Source organism: Centroberyx affinis, unplaced genomic scaffold (genome assembly GCF_046629955.1).
Source record: "Centroberyx affinis isolate AG114_WGS23_722 - 3 ecotype Tasmania unplaced genomic scaffold, CSIRO-AGI_Caff_v1 ptg000503l_1, whole genome shotgun sequence".
NCBI classification, from domain to species: Eukaryota; Metazoa; Chordata; class Actinopteri; order Beryciformes; family Berycidae; genus Centroberyx; species Centroberyx affinis.
The window spans coordinates 445,242-464,297 of NW_027279155.1; the positions used below are offsets into that span (position 1 = coordinate 445,242).

Genomic DNA, 19,056 nt, shown 5'->3' on the forward strand with positions numbered 1-19,056 from the left:
AATTCTCTTAACCCCTTGGAGATAGGCTGCATAAACGCATGGTCACACAGTCATGTAGACAGTGCCCTAAAGAGTAAAATATCCATTGCAAAAAATAGCTGCCTATGGCCATGACCTTTTATCAGGAATCAACAAGGCTGGCTAGCATACCAGTCCTGTGACATGGGTAGAGGATGTGTAGAGGCTGGCAATGACTACTGCCACCTTTTCTGTGCTTGCTATCATTATAGGAGAAAAGCAGAAAATGTAAACTCCCACTGGCTTTGAAATTTGCAGATGGTAAATTTGTTTTGTTTAACTTTGTGATAACTGCCAATAACTGCAATTATCCATTTGCATTTCACTATGACCTCTTTCAAATTTCATTATCAGCCATAAGACAAACAAGCATTGATGACTAAAATGTTGAGTGCCACTAGACATCTACTGATCACCTGTGTACCATTTTGATTAAAGATTGTTCCACACCTTAAGAAAAGCTTAATGGAAATTGTCTCAGTTAGTGCTGCTGCAGCTGAAATTGGAGAAGAGCATTCCTCTCCTTATACAGTAACCTATCAATACCGCTCAATTTAAGATTTCACAACCACCTTTAACCATTCTGTGCCAAAACTGGAAACCAGACAAACAAATTTTTAATCCTGATGCACAGCCTGGAGCTGCTGTAATGACAATGCAAAGCTAATTTTGTGAACTAATACAATGTTTCCCATAAGTTTTACATCCAAATGAGCTTCATATTGTAGAAGTGCTATTCATTTTCAACCAGAGAAAGAGAGAGAGAGAGAGAGAGAGAGAGAGAGAGAGAGAGAGAGAGAGAGAGAGAGACAGACAGACAGAGAGACAGAGAGACTGTGTACAGAACATCTTCACATTGGACAACTGTTTTGGTCAACAAATGACTTCTGTAAGTGTAATAATAACATTTCTAACCATCTAAATGTTCACTGCTCTTACCATGTATAAAGAAACTTATCCATCATAAATGTCATTCAGCTATTGTGGAACATTGCCAATGACAAATATTAGATGAGTACAGAAGATATAGTATAGATTATATAATTTGAATCCATATTTAATAAACATGAATCCATATTTATTCAATTAAATTAATTAAATAATTGATAAATATTTCTCTTTCTTTCACTCTCTCTCTCTGTATGTGTGTGTGTATATATATATATATATATATATATGAAAATATAAAAAAAATAGATGCACTGGAAAAAATCTAACATATTTGGCTGCTTTTTACATGCATCTCCTTGAAACAAATAGAGTAGGATCCTCTGACACCTGAGACATTAAACAAATATAACCAGCCAGACACGTACGTTTATGACTGTACCATTAAAATGTTTACAGAGCTTTATACGGCTGAACGCCACTTCAAACCAGGTAAACATGGCCTACAAATGACCTGTGCAACTACCCTCAAGGGCCATATCAAAGAGTCCTCTTGATGTTGTGTTGTTGGTCGCAGCAATGAGTGTTTAGAGTGGAAACGTAGAGTATTAAGTATTAGCACCTTCTGCCAGCTACATATTCACTGGAGTGCAGATGATGATTGAAAAATAATAATATAGATGCAAACAGCAAGATTTAGGGCTCCACTGGTACTGTAACATGAGAAAATGGGCATTAAGACCAACAGGATGGTCTACATTGTTAGTCAGACTGCCCAGCATCTGGATGATATTGAATATACATGCAGTGCCTTCAGAAAGTATTCAACCCTTAACTTTTTCAGCATTTTGTTGTGTTGCAGCGTGAATTCATATTGGATTCAATTGAGAGTATTTGGCAACAATCTACACAAAATCTAGTACAATGGCAAAGTGAAAACATGTTTTTAAATTTTTTTGCAAATCTATTGAAAATGAAATACAGAAATATCTCATCTAAATAAGGATTTGACCCTCTGAGTCAGTACTTTGTAGAGCAATTACAACTTTGAGTCTTCTTGGATACATCTGTATCAGTTTGGCAGATCTGGATTTTGGGAATTTCTCCCATTCTTCCTTACAGTTGGATGAGAAGCATCTGTCAACCGCTATCTCCAAGTCAACACATAGATCCATAGATCATTAATAGGATTCAGGTCTGGGCTTTGGCTGGGACCCTCAAGGATTTTAACGGTCTTGCTGTGAAACCAAGAATTGTCGATTTGGCTGTGAGCTTAGTGTCACTGTCCTGTTGGAACATAGACTCCAAAATAGTCACCCAAATCTAAGGTCTTTGGCACTCTGAAGTAGGTTCTCCTCAAGAATGTCCCTGGATTTGGCTCCATCCATTATTCCCACTATCCTTACAAGTTTCTCCAACATACTGTATATTAGAAGACAGAAAAATGCAACACTGCATACACCAATTCCTTCATTCGTCCTCACCTATACTGTAGCTTACATGATGTGCTCTGGCACCTCCATCTATTTAACAGCTGTTGCTGCTGTTCTCACAGACCAGTACCGATGGTTGGAACAGAGGATAAGGGCTTTCTGAACTGTATCTGCCTACAGTAGGATCTCACACACGAGGCATGTCATGCACAGCATGAAAGCACTGGCAAACCAGAGACGGCAGACCTTTTAACTAATCTAGGTGATCACTGCTTAAAACATGATGCTAAATGATTTTGGCATGCTTTTTCATTTCGCTACCTGCTGTGTGCTTATGTTTAGTGCAATGAGCTGAAGCATTGATGTAGTCCATGCTGCATTGCCTTGCCTCCCTCTAAATTGTTGCAGCTAGTTGATGTATGAATTAGAATTTCTTGAATTTATTTAGTTCCGTGTCCAGTCATGCAACCAGAACCCATCCCGCAAAGGAATTATTTGGACACATTATAGAAACATGCGAAAAAAAATGTACAGTAATTCACTGGCTATCAAGAACTCTAACACATGGTTAAGGATGGATTTCCTAGCATCTCACATTTCAGCACAATTTGCAGGCATGCAGACTTCGGGTGTAAGAGTCATGATGGGGGCTCCTGAAGGGGAGGAAGAGCTGACATGGTGAGGCAGCCCCTTGAGAAGCCACCAGAGTTTGAGCCTCATGAGGGGAGCAGTAGAAAGGTCACCAGCCCTATCACACTCTCAGGGAGCTAACATAGTGCCGGGGTGGTCTAGAGTGTGCATTCTCCCCAATCATTCAACAGACGCCATGATCAGTGGGAGACTTGGGAGCAGGCAGCAAGGGCCTATCATTCTGCCATGTTGTGACAGCAAGTGCCAGCCTCGATGCTCTGCCTGTTGAGAGATGGGAGTGTCACGGCATGGCTTGACTGGCACAGTGTGAAGTGAGGCCTCCTCGGGGCACTCGTGTGGAAGGATCCATCTCAGCAGCGTTGCAAGCACTCAGCTTCAGCTAAACTGTGTAAGTAGACTTCAATAATGCCCATCTGCTTTGTATGGGCTTGATAACGTATTACACAAACACAAGCCGCTTGACGCCAAGTAAAAATATAAACAAGCAGACCAACATGTCTGACACTGTGGCTTCTCTGCTGACAGAGAAGTGATAGTTGTGTGTTTCCTTTCTCTCTGGTACTCTGGTACTGCCAGTAATGTAAACACAAACTCTTATGCTGTAGGGACATATGAGAAGAAAAGGCAGCTGTGGTGAAGTGGATCTGCAGTAAAACTATTTGAAAAATAAATAAATAAACAAATAAAATACACCTGTGTGACTGAATGCTGGTTCCTTTTTAGCAATCATGGATTTCTGTGCCGTTTCAAAATATTAAGCTGTCACATGTTTTTATTTCTTCTACCGATCAGTGTGGGTCGATCAATTTAACAAAAAAAGAGAAGTCACCAATGAAATTCTGTAGCAGGGTCATCTCTGTTAAAATTTTGGGCTCAGGATTAGACCTTTCAAAGCATGACAAAACAATGAATATCGACCATACTCTACTGGAAGGGTAATTCAACTTTAAGCATGAACTGAAACAAACTTGTACATTTACAAAAGAATATAAAACAGAATGTGGGTGTTAATGGACAGACACACTGCTCTTGGTGATCCTGTCTGGCTCTACCTTGCACCCAAGCAGGGAAAGGGAAAAAAAAAAAAAGAAAAGAAAAAAGTCACTAAATGGATGCATGTAACATTGTGAGGGATCTTAACATACAGTAGAACCACAGCCTTGTATGGCTAGTTAGGCTTAGTCAGTGTGATCCAGATGATCCCAAAACACACTATCTAAAGGCTGTATGGCATCCACAGTGGCTCACTGAATCCACGGTTAAACAATGTACACATAATCTCAAAGTCCATGTACAGGTCACTGGCCCTTTCCTTAGTGACATGACAGTGCCCAACAGCCTTTTCCATGTCATCTTTCTAGACAGCATTAACAATTGCACATTTCAGTTTCCTGCATGGATCAACACAAACAAGAGATGGCTTCAATGCGCTCTGCTGACTGACTGTTAATTGAGGTGGAACTATGACTGTAAGTGAGTCACACGTCTCTGGTCCCAGAAGTTCTGGCACTGCCAGAAGGCAGCCTGGTGACAGCTGAGTAGCTCTATCTCCTTAAATCCATCTGGAAGGATACCTCTACCTCAGCTGGCCCGCCCTACATTCCCCCCCATGATATAGCTCATCTGGATAAGTTAACCACCATGGTAAGTGTACATCATTTTGGGAGCTGAGGCTTTGAATATTATATTTATTATGCTGCACATTATCATTTCCCAGAGTGTGGATGAAACAGATAGCAAACCCTTTTGATTTCATCTTAAATCTTATCACACCAGATTGAACGAGATCAGGACTAGGTGCAGCCTTAAACGGAGACTGTGCATCCGAGTTTCACTGGGTAATAATGTCACTGCTAAATGTGGAGACATTTTTTTTAAACTTGGTTACAAAATGAATTGGTTATAGATAAGTAGCACATCAGCACAATATACACTTTTTTTCTCAAGAGCTTGTGGGACATATTCATTGCATGATGATGAAATTACTGCCATTCATTCCAGTAATGGAAGTGTGAATACCATCATAATATGCTGCTAAGACTAAATAAAGCCTAACATGTCTTGAGTCCTGGGGGTGGGGCATTACTAACAACTCTGTTCAATGGGTCTTTCTTTTGAGAAATCAGAATGCCCTATTGATCAGGTACTGTATAATGATGCAGAAAGTAAAACGGTTACATTTTACTTTAAGTAGAAAAGGAGAGCTACACAACAGCATGTATTTTTCAAGCACAAATTAGCAGAGCATAATTGCTGATTTTCAACCTGATGCATGCAGGTGGCCAAAATGGGCCAAAATGGAGGACGAACCAGTTAGATATTGGACAAAACATGATATGTACAGTATGCAAATTTACTGTAAACCACTTAAGAATCTGTCAGTGAAAGCCACAACATCTGAAAGAGCTTTATATGGCATGCGACCAAGGAGGGACCGCACAGACTCAGCTTATGAGGAGGTATAATGGAGGCAACTATAAACTCAGAGAGAGGGAAAGAGAGAGAGGAGAGAGAATGAAGAGAGAGAGCGGGGTGGGGGGGGGGTGCTTGTGTTTAAAAACTATCTAATAAAAAGCTGATGGCCTTTAATGCACAAAGCAAATAAAGGCCTAGAGATAGTGTCGCTGGAATGAACCAGTACAATCAGCTAGTATTATAGAGATTTTGCCTCTGACACGTAATGCAGTGTAACACAGACTGACACACTTGCTTTTGCAGCCAAATCGACTTAACAGTGATACACTGGCATAATTGAATGGGTGTTGTTACTCATTTGAAGCTGAGTTCATAGAGGTTAATTTAAAAGCGGGACCTACTATAGAGGTCTTCTTCGACTCTGATTAAACAAATATATTGTTGATTGATTCCACAAATTATATCCTAAGATATGGCCGTGCTTGCGTAGGGTTTAATGTACTAATACACATTAATATTCTTGAGGTCTGAAGGCAGAGTAAAGCAATTAGTTCAACTGCGAGAAACCACTAATTATACTTCCTCTATTAGCATCCAGTGATAGCCTTCCATTCTCACTGCCATACTTAGTTTTCATGTTGTTAATGATGACCTAGAGGCACATACCCTGGATAGAAAAAAAAAAAAAATCCTGATATTGAAATTCTATTGACAATGCACACAGTAAAGCCCCCACTGGAGGTTGTTGACTCTCAGTAGGTGGGATGATGATGAGATTTATGTTTGATTACTAGAAACGCCGTGGAGAGGTCAGTGTGAAATAAGAGGTCATGGCAGTCAACTTTCCCGTAGCCTCCACCAAAGCTCTGCCACTGCTCTGTTGCTTGATGAGCGCACTATTTTGACACTCATCTGGGCCTCCTTGTTAACTCCCCCCAACAGATCTGATATGCTTGGACAGGCCTGCGCTGCACATTAGCGGGGCTAGTTGGGCTCGGATTTCAGCGCTAGCGCACTCACAGGCTTTAGCATGAACGAGCTCTCTTGTCTCTTCTCCAGCCCCATGCCAGATTTAAGATTGAGGACAAAAAGGGTTTCTGAATCTTAAAACATGGGTCTCAAACCAGCCTCAGCCAAGAGTGCGTGCAGCCTCCCGGCCCTCCATGCCACATGGTTTGAGACCCCTGTCTTAGAAAAACTACTATTTTTCTCTTTGTTCAGCAGAATGTCAGATTTAGCCTTTAAGTCTTAAGCAACAAGATGATACACCCTTGTGATGTAAAACTAGTCAATGACAAATTTAGTAAAATATTATGTAATTTCTGTAAAGGGAATATATTTTTATTACCTCAATACATACTCAAGAAACAGAGAATAAAAAGAATAACAGTATTATCAGATTTGATTTAATATCTGCTGTTGTGGGATAATGCAAACAATTTGCAACACAAACTTAGTTAACTGTGTCAAATAACAAATGGCATCTAAGATGGAATTGGGGAGAGAACAAATGGGAATTATATAATGATCACATTTCATTACCCACTGTTATGCCAGGGAGAATACCAACTAAAGCAAACAAAATTGTTTTGATGTCTGTGAACCATCGGTGCTGGCTGAATGTTTGCAGGAATGCTACTCAGATTTTTATGAATGAGCAACAACGTCCAGTTCAATTTCATCTGCGAGGCAAGCACACAGAAGGTCCCCTCGCCGCTTCCAAACTCCACAGTGGAAGGAAGATTCCACGCCCAGCAGCTTGAAAGGGAGAGCACAGGGTGGCCTATTGATTTTGGAAAGCTGGCTCTGTAATTGCTTGCACACAGAAAGCTGTAAATCAAGACCACTCGTTACTCTTTGCTTATACAAGCGGAAGATTACAGTGGAGCAGTTCTGCCAATGCTGGGGTATGAAACCTGGCCCATTACACAAGACTAGCGTTATGTTGTAGAATAATGCATTGAAAGAGCCCCAGCGAGGACTGACAGGAGCAGCTGGATAGGGGAAAAGGTCAACCAGAGTTAATCAGCTAGAATCAGCATCAGCTGAGGAGAGAGAGTAATAGTGTGAGTGTGTGTGTTTGTGTGTGTGTGTGTGTGTGTGTGTGTGTGTGTACAGGCTGGTAAAGCAGCAAAAATAAACAAACAAATGGAGAGCTAAATCTTTTCCATGTACAAAAACCTCACAGACAGAAGGCACAGCAAGAGCTAAAAAGACATCATGATGCTGCTGAAGATGCACATGATACTGACTGCTCTCTTAGAATGAAATGAGAAGGCTTATTCAACAAAATGTTTGATGCATAAAATTTCATGATAAATACATTCTAAGGAAAATTGGGCAAATAACAAATGTAATGATACTTGCTAATAAAAGTATATAGAGTCTCTTGAGACACAGGTGCTGTGGGTTCTGACCCGTAACACCAACAGTTTGCTACAGGTAACGATAAAAATAAACACGCGGTGACTCTGACCCCCTATAGGGAGAAAGGCAGCCATACATTAGCGGGAGTAAGGCCATTCACCCGCTCATCCGCAGGCACAGCTCTCACAGAGCTGCACAGGTGCACATCAATTTTTCAACCCATATTGACAAAAGCTTTCAGACTCCTTCTCTAACATGTACTGCTCACAAGTTTTTCCCGACAAAGATCTGCACTTATACTATATTTTATTTAGGAATAAACCTGCATAACCTGCATTTCAGCAGCTGATAGCTCCAAATCCTAAAAAAAAAGTGTTTGCTTTGTGTGCATGTCTCTGCATGTGTACATGTGTGTGTGTGTGTGTGTGTGTGTGTGTGTGTGTGTGTGTGTGTGTGTGTATGTGTGTGTGTGTGTGTGTGTGTGTGTCTGTGTGCACTCTGTTGTGTGTGCATGAGTAAGAAAGTGAGACAGAAAGAGAGAAAAAGACAGAAAGAGAAAGATGTTTTCACAGTCGTATAACTGGCCGTACTGTAGCTTCTTTCACATACATCTGCTCTGAATCAAAACAGTGATGCTCCCCCAGAGTGTGAAAATTCATGACCTTGTAACCCTGACAGCTAGCGGTATCAGATATATGAAGTGGGCTACGCACAGGAATCACAACCGTTTCTCCCTTTAGCTTTGTCAACTGCTCTGGGAAGAACCTACAAATCCTGCTGAAAGGAAATCCAATGAGCCAAAGAGGGTTCAGACACAATCGAAAATAATGCCAAATAATGGTCACGCAGTATTTCTCCATGGGGGCAATATACAAGGAAAAGTACTGGCCATGGTAAGCAAGTTGGTGCTGTGCCAAGTGACCATGTCACCCCACAGGTCAGGCAAAGGAGAGCAGCAGAGACAAAGGGAGTTAATGTCAGGCCACCTGGGAGGCCTCTCCTGTCTGCCTGATCCTGTGTGGTTCCAGCAGCAAGGCCCCGAATAGGAGCTGCAAGTTCTGTATCTATGGAGAGCAGGACCTAGCTCAGACAGCTATTGGCCCTTGGAGACTATAGCATATTATTGTACAACAGACTGTTACAATCTGATTGGTTGAAAAGGTGTTTAACCACGCTTTAGGAGCACATAATTTCATGTTATTATGTTGTTCACGTCAGTATCCATGAGCACATTCACTTGCCACCACACTAAGCATACTAGAAATCAGCAAATCTGATTTTACTTACTGCCTTTAACATCTATCATTTCAGAACCACATCCTTCACTTCTTTTCGATCTGTATCCGCTATCTTTCCACTGTGTGGTGCAATAATTTTCCCTTTGTGTGTTTCCTCCCAGTCCGCCTGCCTCATTTTACTCCCTCTAACCAGAGAGCTAAACCAAGGGGCGTACGCACTCGCAACCAACAGTCTACGTGTGAAGCACGGACAAACACTGGCACTTTCTTGCCTTCGATACACATCCCCCACGTATCGCTCTGACTACTTATGAGGCTAACTTTGCTAGTCTTCCAAAATCGGATAAGTGTCATTTTGCCCAGTTTTAATGTGCATTCTACTAGTCTGAAAAATATACCAACAGTTTACAGATGTGTGGACTGTTGTGAAAGGTGAAATGTTTCAAGGATGCTCTCTTTCACTCACTCTTTCACTTTCACACCTAACACACACAAATCACCATTTAACAAAACAAAAGAACAAAGAAAACAGATGAGTGGAGGTAAATACATTTTATATTATTATAAATTATTATTATATAAGTGTATAGATCAAAAATGACCCTAGCCCCGCTGTCACTTTCAGTTTTTGTTGTTCTTAAGAATGTATCCTTTAAAAAAAGCAAAAAAAAAACACAAAAAAAAACAGACAGCATGCATACAACTATACAGCAGATAATATACATATACTGTAATACCCTTAAGGATTTTCTTTACTGTGATCTGGGTACATGGGTGATGCCAATGTAGCCGCATCAGCATCATATCTATAGTCCTTGCAGAGAATGCCCTCTTAGGTATTACTGCTATATCTCATAGGAGATATGATCTGCATGGTGTCGAAAACCCCTCAGAGCTTTCCTACTCCAAACACAATTGGTTAGGTTTTTTTATCTGCCTGTCCTACATTTATTGTGTGTCAAACAATTTAGTTAACTGCCCAAGGCTTTGACTTTTTGAAGTTGCTCTTAATATCATTTAATATCTAATGACTAATGATATAGGTCAAGACTCATTTTGTTATTAATGCACAACGTTTTCAAAAACTGCAACATACTATACTGTCTCCTGTAGAAATCTAATTTGCTATATCATTTGGTTTCATATGTCTAAAAAACGAATAAAACCATTATTGACATTTGTGGTGTTTTCACACAGTGGCACCCTACATCCGCTGTCTTTTTTAACATAGACGATATATCAGTTCTTGTTTAAAAGCAAAGTGCATCATCTTCCTACAACTTATGGTGTCGTCGAATTTTAGTGCAAGTTTGTATGCTCGGTGTAGAGTATAGAGTTTTAGGTGTAGTGTAGTTAAAGTGTTTGGAGTTAAGTGGTTTCGTACTTGTGTGCTCCGTGGCTTATAGGGCGAGCTGCTCTCCAGGTCTGCCAGGATACTGGTGAGGGAGTCAATCTCAGCATCCAGACTAGACCGTCTCTCCTCCAGGGTTTTCTCTGGTCCTTTCATCTGCAAGCAAACATCACATGTGCAGTACAGTGAGTGAACTCATGAAAACATGTAATGCTGTAATGCCACTTACTTAAGTTACTTCTACTAGCTGCAATCAAAATGTTAAGGACAGATATTCATCCTTCACATAGATGGATCACTCTGACTCTCTGCTGTACTGCTGCATTCTCTCCCGCTTTACTATTCAATCCTTTTCACAGTGCTTACAGGTTGGATTACACTTTCTGAGTGCATGTTTCACCTTGACCTTAGACAATCCTTTTGAAAGCCACACATCAATAGGAGAGACTCCTCTCTGAGAAAACTGCAGTGAGGAATAAGAAGCAATGTATTGTCTGAAAGACAACTCTCCTAATGCAGTGCACTATTCACCTCCTGCTTTTCAGTGCACTTGGATTTACAGTATCTTATTCTTCATGCATTATTCATCAAGTTCTCATCCAGCACTGTTTCAAACAAAAAAGGTCAATTCTTTACTAAAATTGAAATTGTACAATAAATATTTTTATTTATGTATTTTAGTCTGAAACATAGACTTAATAAATTACGATAATAAGTATTATGCCAATTTTTACTTAACTTGTTTATCATCAGAGGAAGCTTGAATGGTTAAGTAACTGGATTGTTCAAGCAGTCTGATACCTCACTAATTTATTCATCATATCTTCTATTCCACCACAACTTCAATGTATGAAAAAGGCACACAACAATTTCTTTGCAAAAAACTGTTGCACCAATGAATACATAATCTGAGAAGTAAGAAAAATGATTTGACCATTAGTGACACAAGGTTTTCTACACCCAAAATTCCAGGGAATTTCTCTATGCAATGACAGATATATTTTTAGTCTTCTGAACTATGCTGCAACTGCAAGAAGACTGCTTGCAATTGCCTGCGGGGGCTTTTGAGTTGGCTGGATCAGTGACTGCTTCTTATTCTAATGTTATGTGTTTGGATTACCTGTCACAATCTATTACAGGCAGCGTTTGCCTCCATTTGGAGCATAGCTGCTGCTTAAAACATCTAAGGCAATCATGAGTGGGGTAAACAAAGCAAAACACTAATGGCTTGTCTCAAATCAACAAAAGAAAAACAGGCAAACTTGTTTAACAGTGATAACGAGGAGGATGAAAGGAAAAATTGCAAGACTGAATTGCATATCATTGTGATGTATTGGGATTTGTTTTTTAGGGCTTTATAATGTGGACAATAGAAGTGACTGTACAGTAGCAAAAGAATACTGAACCCCTGATGAGAGCGAGCTGCTTTTGTTGTGCCGTCTCCTTCTGCTAAACGTTTTGGCATAAGCATGTCATTGTGCAGACGTCATTTTCATATAAAAAAGGGTAATAAAGACAAAGGAATGTTGCGTCCTGTCAAAGAGGCAAAGACTTGAGCCAAGAAAATACCATTTATTCATTGATGTATTCATTCAGTATGTGTAATTTCCCTATTGATGCGCAGGAAAGAAGGTACAAAGACATTTCAATTGGATATCAATCCATTTCTGTGAAAGGCGCCTACAGTTGGAGAGGTCCGCTCTAGCTGCAGGACACATAATTAGGATACAAAGGGCTTATTAAGGAATTAAGTTTCATTCCCAAGGTGATTCTTAAGCCAACACAATAGAAGAGCAAAAAGTTATAGATGAACAGTGAAGTACATTTCAAAGTAATGAGGCACTTAATTTGTTATGTAAGTCTATGCTTCAAATGTTATACACTTCTACTGCCTATACTGAACTGCAAAAGTGTAAGTTAGAGGTAGATGTGGAAGGAAACTATAACTCTTTAATACTTGCATCTCTTTCTTTGTTACCATGTTCAATTACAGGGAATATATAAATATAGTTGAGCTAATATTTGATTATTCATGTTTGCTTGCACACTCAGACCTCTTCCTCTTATTAGCTCCACATAAACGCAGAAATTATTTAACACCCCATTTTCATTCATGAAAGATGTAGTGAATTAGAATAAGCAGAAAGGTCCTACACACTCACTGTAACACTGTTCATTTCCCCTAAAGACTATCTGGAAACCTTCTGTAACAAGTTTAAATGGGAAATATAACAAAAGCATAACTATAAAGGTGTAACGATCCTACTGCTTGGCCATTATAATTTGATTGAAAATGAGATGTGACTCCATAAAATGAACTATGAGAGAATGTATTTGTCTAGATGTAACCCCTATGTCCTCCTTTGCACAATTTTGCAGATCCAGTGATATTATTATAATTTAGTCGGTTAACACTTGAGGAGTGTAATGGTTATTTGTATAATTTGTAATAACTGCTCTAGTGCCCCTTTCTCTATGCACAGTCAACTCTCATAAGGTTGAGGGGGCGTGTCCCTGTCAACATGCTTGACACCACCCACTTTTTGTTGGACATTGTGTCCGAAGTGGAAGCTTCCATGGTACAATCAGCTTAAGTAAATTTGGTGAAAAAAAAAAAAAAAAAACGCCTTCTGTGAAAATCATGTCAAATTCCATGTCAAATTGAAAATACAAGCCAAGGATTATCAACACATACTGTAGGTCTCTCTCTCCCTCTTTCTGTCTGTCTCACTCACTCAACCGCATACACAGACCAGATCCCTCACTTTTTGACCATCTTGTCCACTTAATGTAGTCTGGTGAAAATGACAAATGACTGACAATTATACTTTTGTTTTGGTAATTTTACATTCAAATGCCCTTACAACAACACGCCATGAAAAAATACCATGAAATTAGAACATGCGATTATCATTGTACTGGATCTTTAAAAATAATTTTAAAGAGTATAAAATAAAGAGTAGTTTACAGTGAGTTCATGCCCCACCACATGAACAGAATGCCTTGGTTCAGTGTTTTCCTATCTCCATACATGTGTAGGAACAGCAGTAAACCTATATAAATAAATAATGTAATATTCTGTCTTCAAAACTACTTACAGAAGGAGCGTTAATATAGTCTATAAAACAAGTCAGATCAAAAGATTGTTGAAGAGAGCTTTTTTTTTTTTTCATGTTTGCATTGAACAAAGGAATGTGAAGCGCCTGGAGGATTTCACAGCAGAGGTCAAGCACTGAGAGTGTCAGTCAGATTACACAGGCCAGATATCCCAGGAGGGCCAAATGCTTGTGGGTATTATGACCAGCTATCCAGAAGAAAGTGACCAGGGTCCGCCAATAGGTGTCAGCCTTCTATGGCTGCTGCGTAAGGTCTGTCTCCAAATAAAGCAAATAAGTGGCTGTATAGACAGGACCCTCACTTCATAGTAACTAGAGCATTCAGAACTCAACAAGTCTCTGCAGTTAGCTGGATCACAAATGGACAGACAGCTTTGCAGGACTTGGTACTTGAACTCAACGATATTAATCACAGTCAAGACGATATAATATCAAGGTCTCACCTGATACTCGTATGAGTTCATTGGTGGAGGAGGAGGGAAGGAACCTGGGGAAGGGAGACCACTTGACTCGTCAGCAGGTGGCGGAGGGGGAGGGTAGTCCACTGGGATGTAGACACACACACACACACACACACACACACACACACACACACACACACACACACACACACACGCGGCAAGAGAAACAAAAAAAGGATATTAAACACTTCCCCTTTTTTATCCTGCATTCAAACTGTCACAATTCCAGAGAAACTACAGTAAACAAGCGTTGAGGTTGATAGTGAGTTGATGAGAAATACTCATCAAAATTTATATTTTAAAATAATAAGTGTGAACTGTTAAATCAAATCAGACATTCACAAAGAGGTTATACAGCACATCAGAGTCTAATTTATATATGTTCGTCACACAAAAGAGAGGAAAAATAGGGAGGAAGGGACAAAGAAATGGAGACTCATCATCCCACACCAATGGATTGACACACATAATTGCAACAATTTGGTTAACTAAGAAGTCCTAATCTGGAGTAAGCATGTGTTTTTTCCTGAGATTGGAAATGTAAATGTTGTGTTACAAATGGGTTAGACTAGGTGTTTGTTCTGCCAGGAGAAGAGAAACAAGCCAAATTTGTAGTTCTAAAGTCCACACTAATCCAAGGATTGCATCCAACCACATGTTTCAGACAGGATAAGAAGTTACGTGCCAAATTAAATTCTGATTTGGCTTCTCTCGGCACAGGACTTAAGATTGAATCATTTGACCGTGTACTTCTAAGTACCAAACCAGACATGAGCTTTGCAAATTAAAGGCTTTTATGAGACGTAATGGGAATTTGTTCCAATGCTAAGACTTTGATGAGTCCTGTTCAGAAATTCCATTTGCTTTCCATGGCTTTTATCTGTTTTCATTAGAATCTAATTGATGTCATCAATGTAGTTTATCCAAGTCTGCTGACCAAATTAATTAAGCGTTTTCAGTTGCCTCTGACAAAAAAAAAAAAAAAAGAAGAAGAAGAGGGAGAGAAACAGTGCAGCGAGGTTAAAATCGGACACGTCTGCATCTTGAGCATTACAACATTTCAGAAATTGTGAGCATGGCATTAAACATTCCCTCTGGGCGCTTGAAGCCTCCATGTGAATTGTTTATATAATAACCTTGTGACCTCCACTAAAACTCCACAGTGTAACAGCTCCTCTAAACCTCTGGGAAAGAAAATAAAATCTGCTGCTCAACAGCGAGACTCTACCCCGGTCCTCCCTCCCCTGCAACGACGCGCGCTCCTGCACATATCCTTCTGCCATAATATAAGTCACTTGTAAGTTGTGGCTTACACAAAATTAAAACATTAAGTTGCATGTACGTTTCTCTCTAACATCAAAGTTGTTTTGGATTTATCATTTCAGGAAACATGAGAGTTGTAAATGTTTCAGAGATGCATGTTTTATTGAAAAGGTCTTGCAGTAATGTATGTGGAGCAGTGGAGAGCAGGAGCTGGGAGTGCATAAGGGTCATTAAGCATCTTTGCTTAAAGGATGGTTCCGTTTATTTTCATCCTGGGCCTTATTTTCCTGGCTTTTGCCATCATGCCGATCGATACTGATAAAAATGTAGTCAATTACCTCACTGTACAGTTACGTATCTGTCAGTGTGCATCGCTCACACACTTCCTTATTTACTCTGCTGGCTGCCAGTCTTCTGCCACTTTTCCATCATATCGGAAGCCGAAGAATGGGATTTTGTTGATTCAATTGAATTAGCAGCTTAAATTTAAAATCAACCATAAACAGAAGGTATAGCTCGCTTTTCATAAGTACGGTTGATTGTATTAGTGTGAATATAACTGATAATTTTGATTTTATTACCTTGGACTGCCGACATCGGCGGATTCCCTGCTATGTTTACCATTTCAGTTGACACACTGCAATTTGTGACGCCATGTGAGAGATATCAGAGCCTGCAAAAAAATCCCACAAATCCTACTTGTAATTACCTCTAGGAGGCTGAGGTGAATGTTTTTTCCCAGTTGGCAGTTCGTATTTATGAAAAATCTGATATGACATGAACGCAACATCAGAGTACTTGACCTTTGTACCAAATAACACACCTAATACTGCAAAATCCTCAAATTTCAGGCCATGGAAAATCAGATGTAGTTATTGGAGTGTGAGTGTTATTGTGTGGAAAAGGACATGTTTTGGGGGCTTTTGGATTTGACTGTTTTACGTTTCACAGTTACAATGAAGTAATTGATGGAATTTTGATCAGAATCGATCGGCATGATGGCAAAAATTAGGAAAATAAGGCCCAGGATTATCCTTTAAAGTATGCAGCTCAGGCATCAGAAACCAGAGTCCCCATGAGCCCAGTGCAGTGTAGACATTAGTGTTATTTCGACTAGGATATTAATTGCCATTAAGTGTGTCTGGGAAGGTGAGAGCAGACAAGTGTAGCCTATGGGATACAGCAATGAAGATCCACTGCTATGGGCCATTGATAGCCACTGATCTTGAAAACATAAGAAGAATTAGAAGCAAACGTAACTGTCTGTCAAGTGATTCATCAGACTGAGAAGAAGGAGTTCATCATCATAAAACGACAGCTCTGCTCTCATAAGCTGCATTTGCTAAAACTCACGACCCTCCAATAAGCCTTCACTGGCTGTGGATACGTTCTGACGGTCACTTGCAAATGCTAACAGAGAAGCCATCAATGTGTAATTTATATACGTTCCCACAAGCTTGCTCAAGAACACTGTCACAATTTCTGACTTCTAGCAATACACATATTCGCTGTGTCACAGCGCAACAGAGCGACTACCCATGAATACTTACAGAAGGAACTAAGACCACACTAAGAGAAAAACAAAGTGTTAAAAACATTGTCATAAACTGAAATACAATAAAAACTAAACTGAAAAAAGTTAAACTGAATTAAAACATCTTGTTTTCATCTTTTTGTTAATGTGCAGGGTAAACAAGAAAATGAATTAACTCTACCACGAGATGACGCTCTCCTTGTTGCCCTCAGAACGTCTCTTGCTCTCAGAGGAAGTGCCAGTGTTGCTAAAGATATCGCCGTTTGAACAACTCATGGCAAAAATGGTTGGGAGAAAACACCTGTTTGAGTCCTGTGTCGCATTATTTTGAACTAAATGGTCTGAATTCAAATTGCTGTAGAGTCTGCTAGTGCATTTCAACTGTGCAGCATGAAACCAAGTGGTCCCAACTTTAAGTTGTCTGAGAGAATAAAGAACCACATATGTTACTAAACAACATTGTTAAAAACAAAAATGATGAGCAAGAGATGTTTTAAGATATTTTTAGCACTATGACGATGTTGGCAAATTCATCCTTAATTAGCACCAGAGTAATATGTGCCTGCACCTGTCAGGATGAAGCCTAGAAACCCAGTTTAACCATCTCTCTGCACAGCCATGGATGGGTGAAATTAACCAAACTGAGTCAGTAAGCGGAGAGTTTCATACACCACTAAGGAACTCAAATCCACTTCTATGAATCAGGAAATATCTCATCATACATCAGTTTGAGTATTACTTCTTTTATTTTACTAGAATATTTGTTGTGTATGTACATATGTTGTTTAATAAACTAGATAAACTACAAATTCCTCCAGTGGCAGAGGATTATCAGGAATGCAGACAATTAGTCTTAAAAACGTAACAATGGAAGGCATATCTCAAATGATTATGTCTTTCAAACCAGCAACTTGCACTCTTTGGCCCTTTTATGACAAAAATGTGTTACTGAGCTCCTTCCACTTCCTGGTCAGGCAATATGTTCAATCACAGATTACATTCTGTCCTGATTGAAGCAAAATTCATTCAAGGTTGTGGTTATTAAGCCCGTGCTTGAGAAACACAACCTTTATCAAAATAGTCTTAAAATCACTGCCCCAGGCCCCTGTCCAATTTACCATTTCTGTCTAAGACTCTTGGGAAAGTGAGTGCATATTGTTTTCTGATTATTTTAATGTTTAATGGTATATATTAGACCCTGTAGTCTACATTTAGATCTCAGCATCGCAATGGGACAGCTCTCATCAAAGTTTTTAATTATCTTGTTGCATCACTGGCAAATTTGACATTGTAGGCAATAAAATCCTGTTTCAAATTCACAAATACCATTGGGCTCCATGGATCAGCCTTCTTATGGTCTCAATCTACCTCAACAAACATGTCATTAAATATAAATAATGTGTGTCTCGTTTGACAACTCCCTAGTTAAGTAAGGGGTTCCACAGGGTTCAGTGTTTGGTCTCTGTCTTAGACTGACATTATCTTATACAGTGACATTATCTGTAGATATATCAAGAATTCTACTTTGCTAGGGGAAAAAGCAATACCTAAAGCTAATCTTTCATTGCATTTATTGCATTAACATGCGTTTTTCCTTATCCAGATAAGATACAGATCACATTTTAATACCAGGTCTAAATGGGATCTAAAATATGGACGATCCAGTCCATATTTATATTATCCATAAAAGTGTTTATCATTTTGGTAGGTCATAGACGTCAAAAAGAAAAGAAAGAGAAGCCGCACTCTCATAACTCCAATGTGTCAATATAATACATCAATGATTCAGCATCAATTGCCTTCTTCAGGATAAGAGTCATTTCTTCATTTTGGTAACCGCAATGGGTAGCGTAAACGTCACTTTTCAAACGGTGGATATCTCATTTTGGAACAAAACTATTAATGTCAGATTTCACTACAAAGCAGATGACACACAACTCAGGCAAAACTCAACTACAATCAATTTTAAGGGATCCTGACAGAAGTTTGAAAATCCGTTTTAAGTTCTACTAATGAAAAAAAATATAAAAAGAGAGAGAGAGAAGACACCGATTTGAGAAAACAGAAATTTTAAGTCACAATTCTGTTTCTACCAAGGCCCTTTAGGCAGAAATAACTGAGATAAAATGCAAGCCAGTGATTTGAAAAGTGCTATATAAATAAAGATTATGATTATGATTATGATTATTATTCACTCAAAGTCATATCATTTGATTCTATATCAGTGCAGGTAGTTGAGTTCAAGATGGCTAGAATTCTACAGTGAATCCTATACATTATCTGACAACAATACTCTACCTTAAGAGTGGAGGACAATGTAG

General features: G+C 39.3%; 1 protein-coding gene across 3 annotated transcripts in view; it reads right to left on the minus strand.

Annotated features, from left to right (window-relative positions):
- Nucleotides 1–19,056, minus strand: part of lpp (LIM domain containing preferred translocation partner in lipoma) — a 139,720-nt gene that overhangs the window by 57,797 nt on the left and 62,867 nt on the right. For all 3 annotated transcript variants that reach the window (XM_071517613.1, XM_071517612.1, XM_071517611.1), the window contains exons 6-7: nucleotides 13,921–14,021; nucleotides 10,395–10,517 (exon numbers count right to left, since the gene is read on the minus strand). In XM_071517613.1, coding sequence (XP_071373714.1) covers nucleotides 10,395–10,517; nucleotides 13,921–14,021 — 224 coding nt within the window. The remainder of the gene's footprint in view (nucleotides 1–10,394; nucleotides 10,518–13,920; nucleotides 14,022–19,056) is intronic.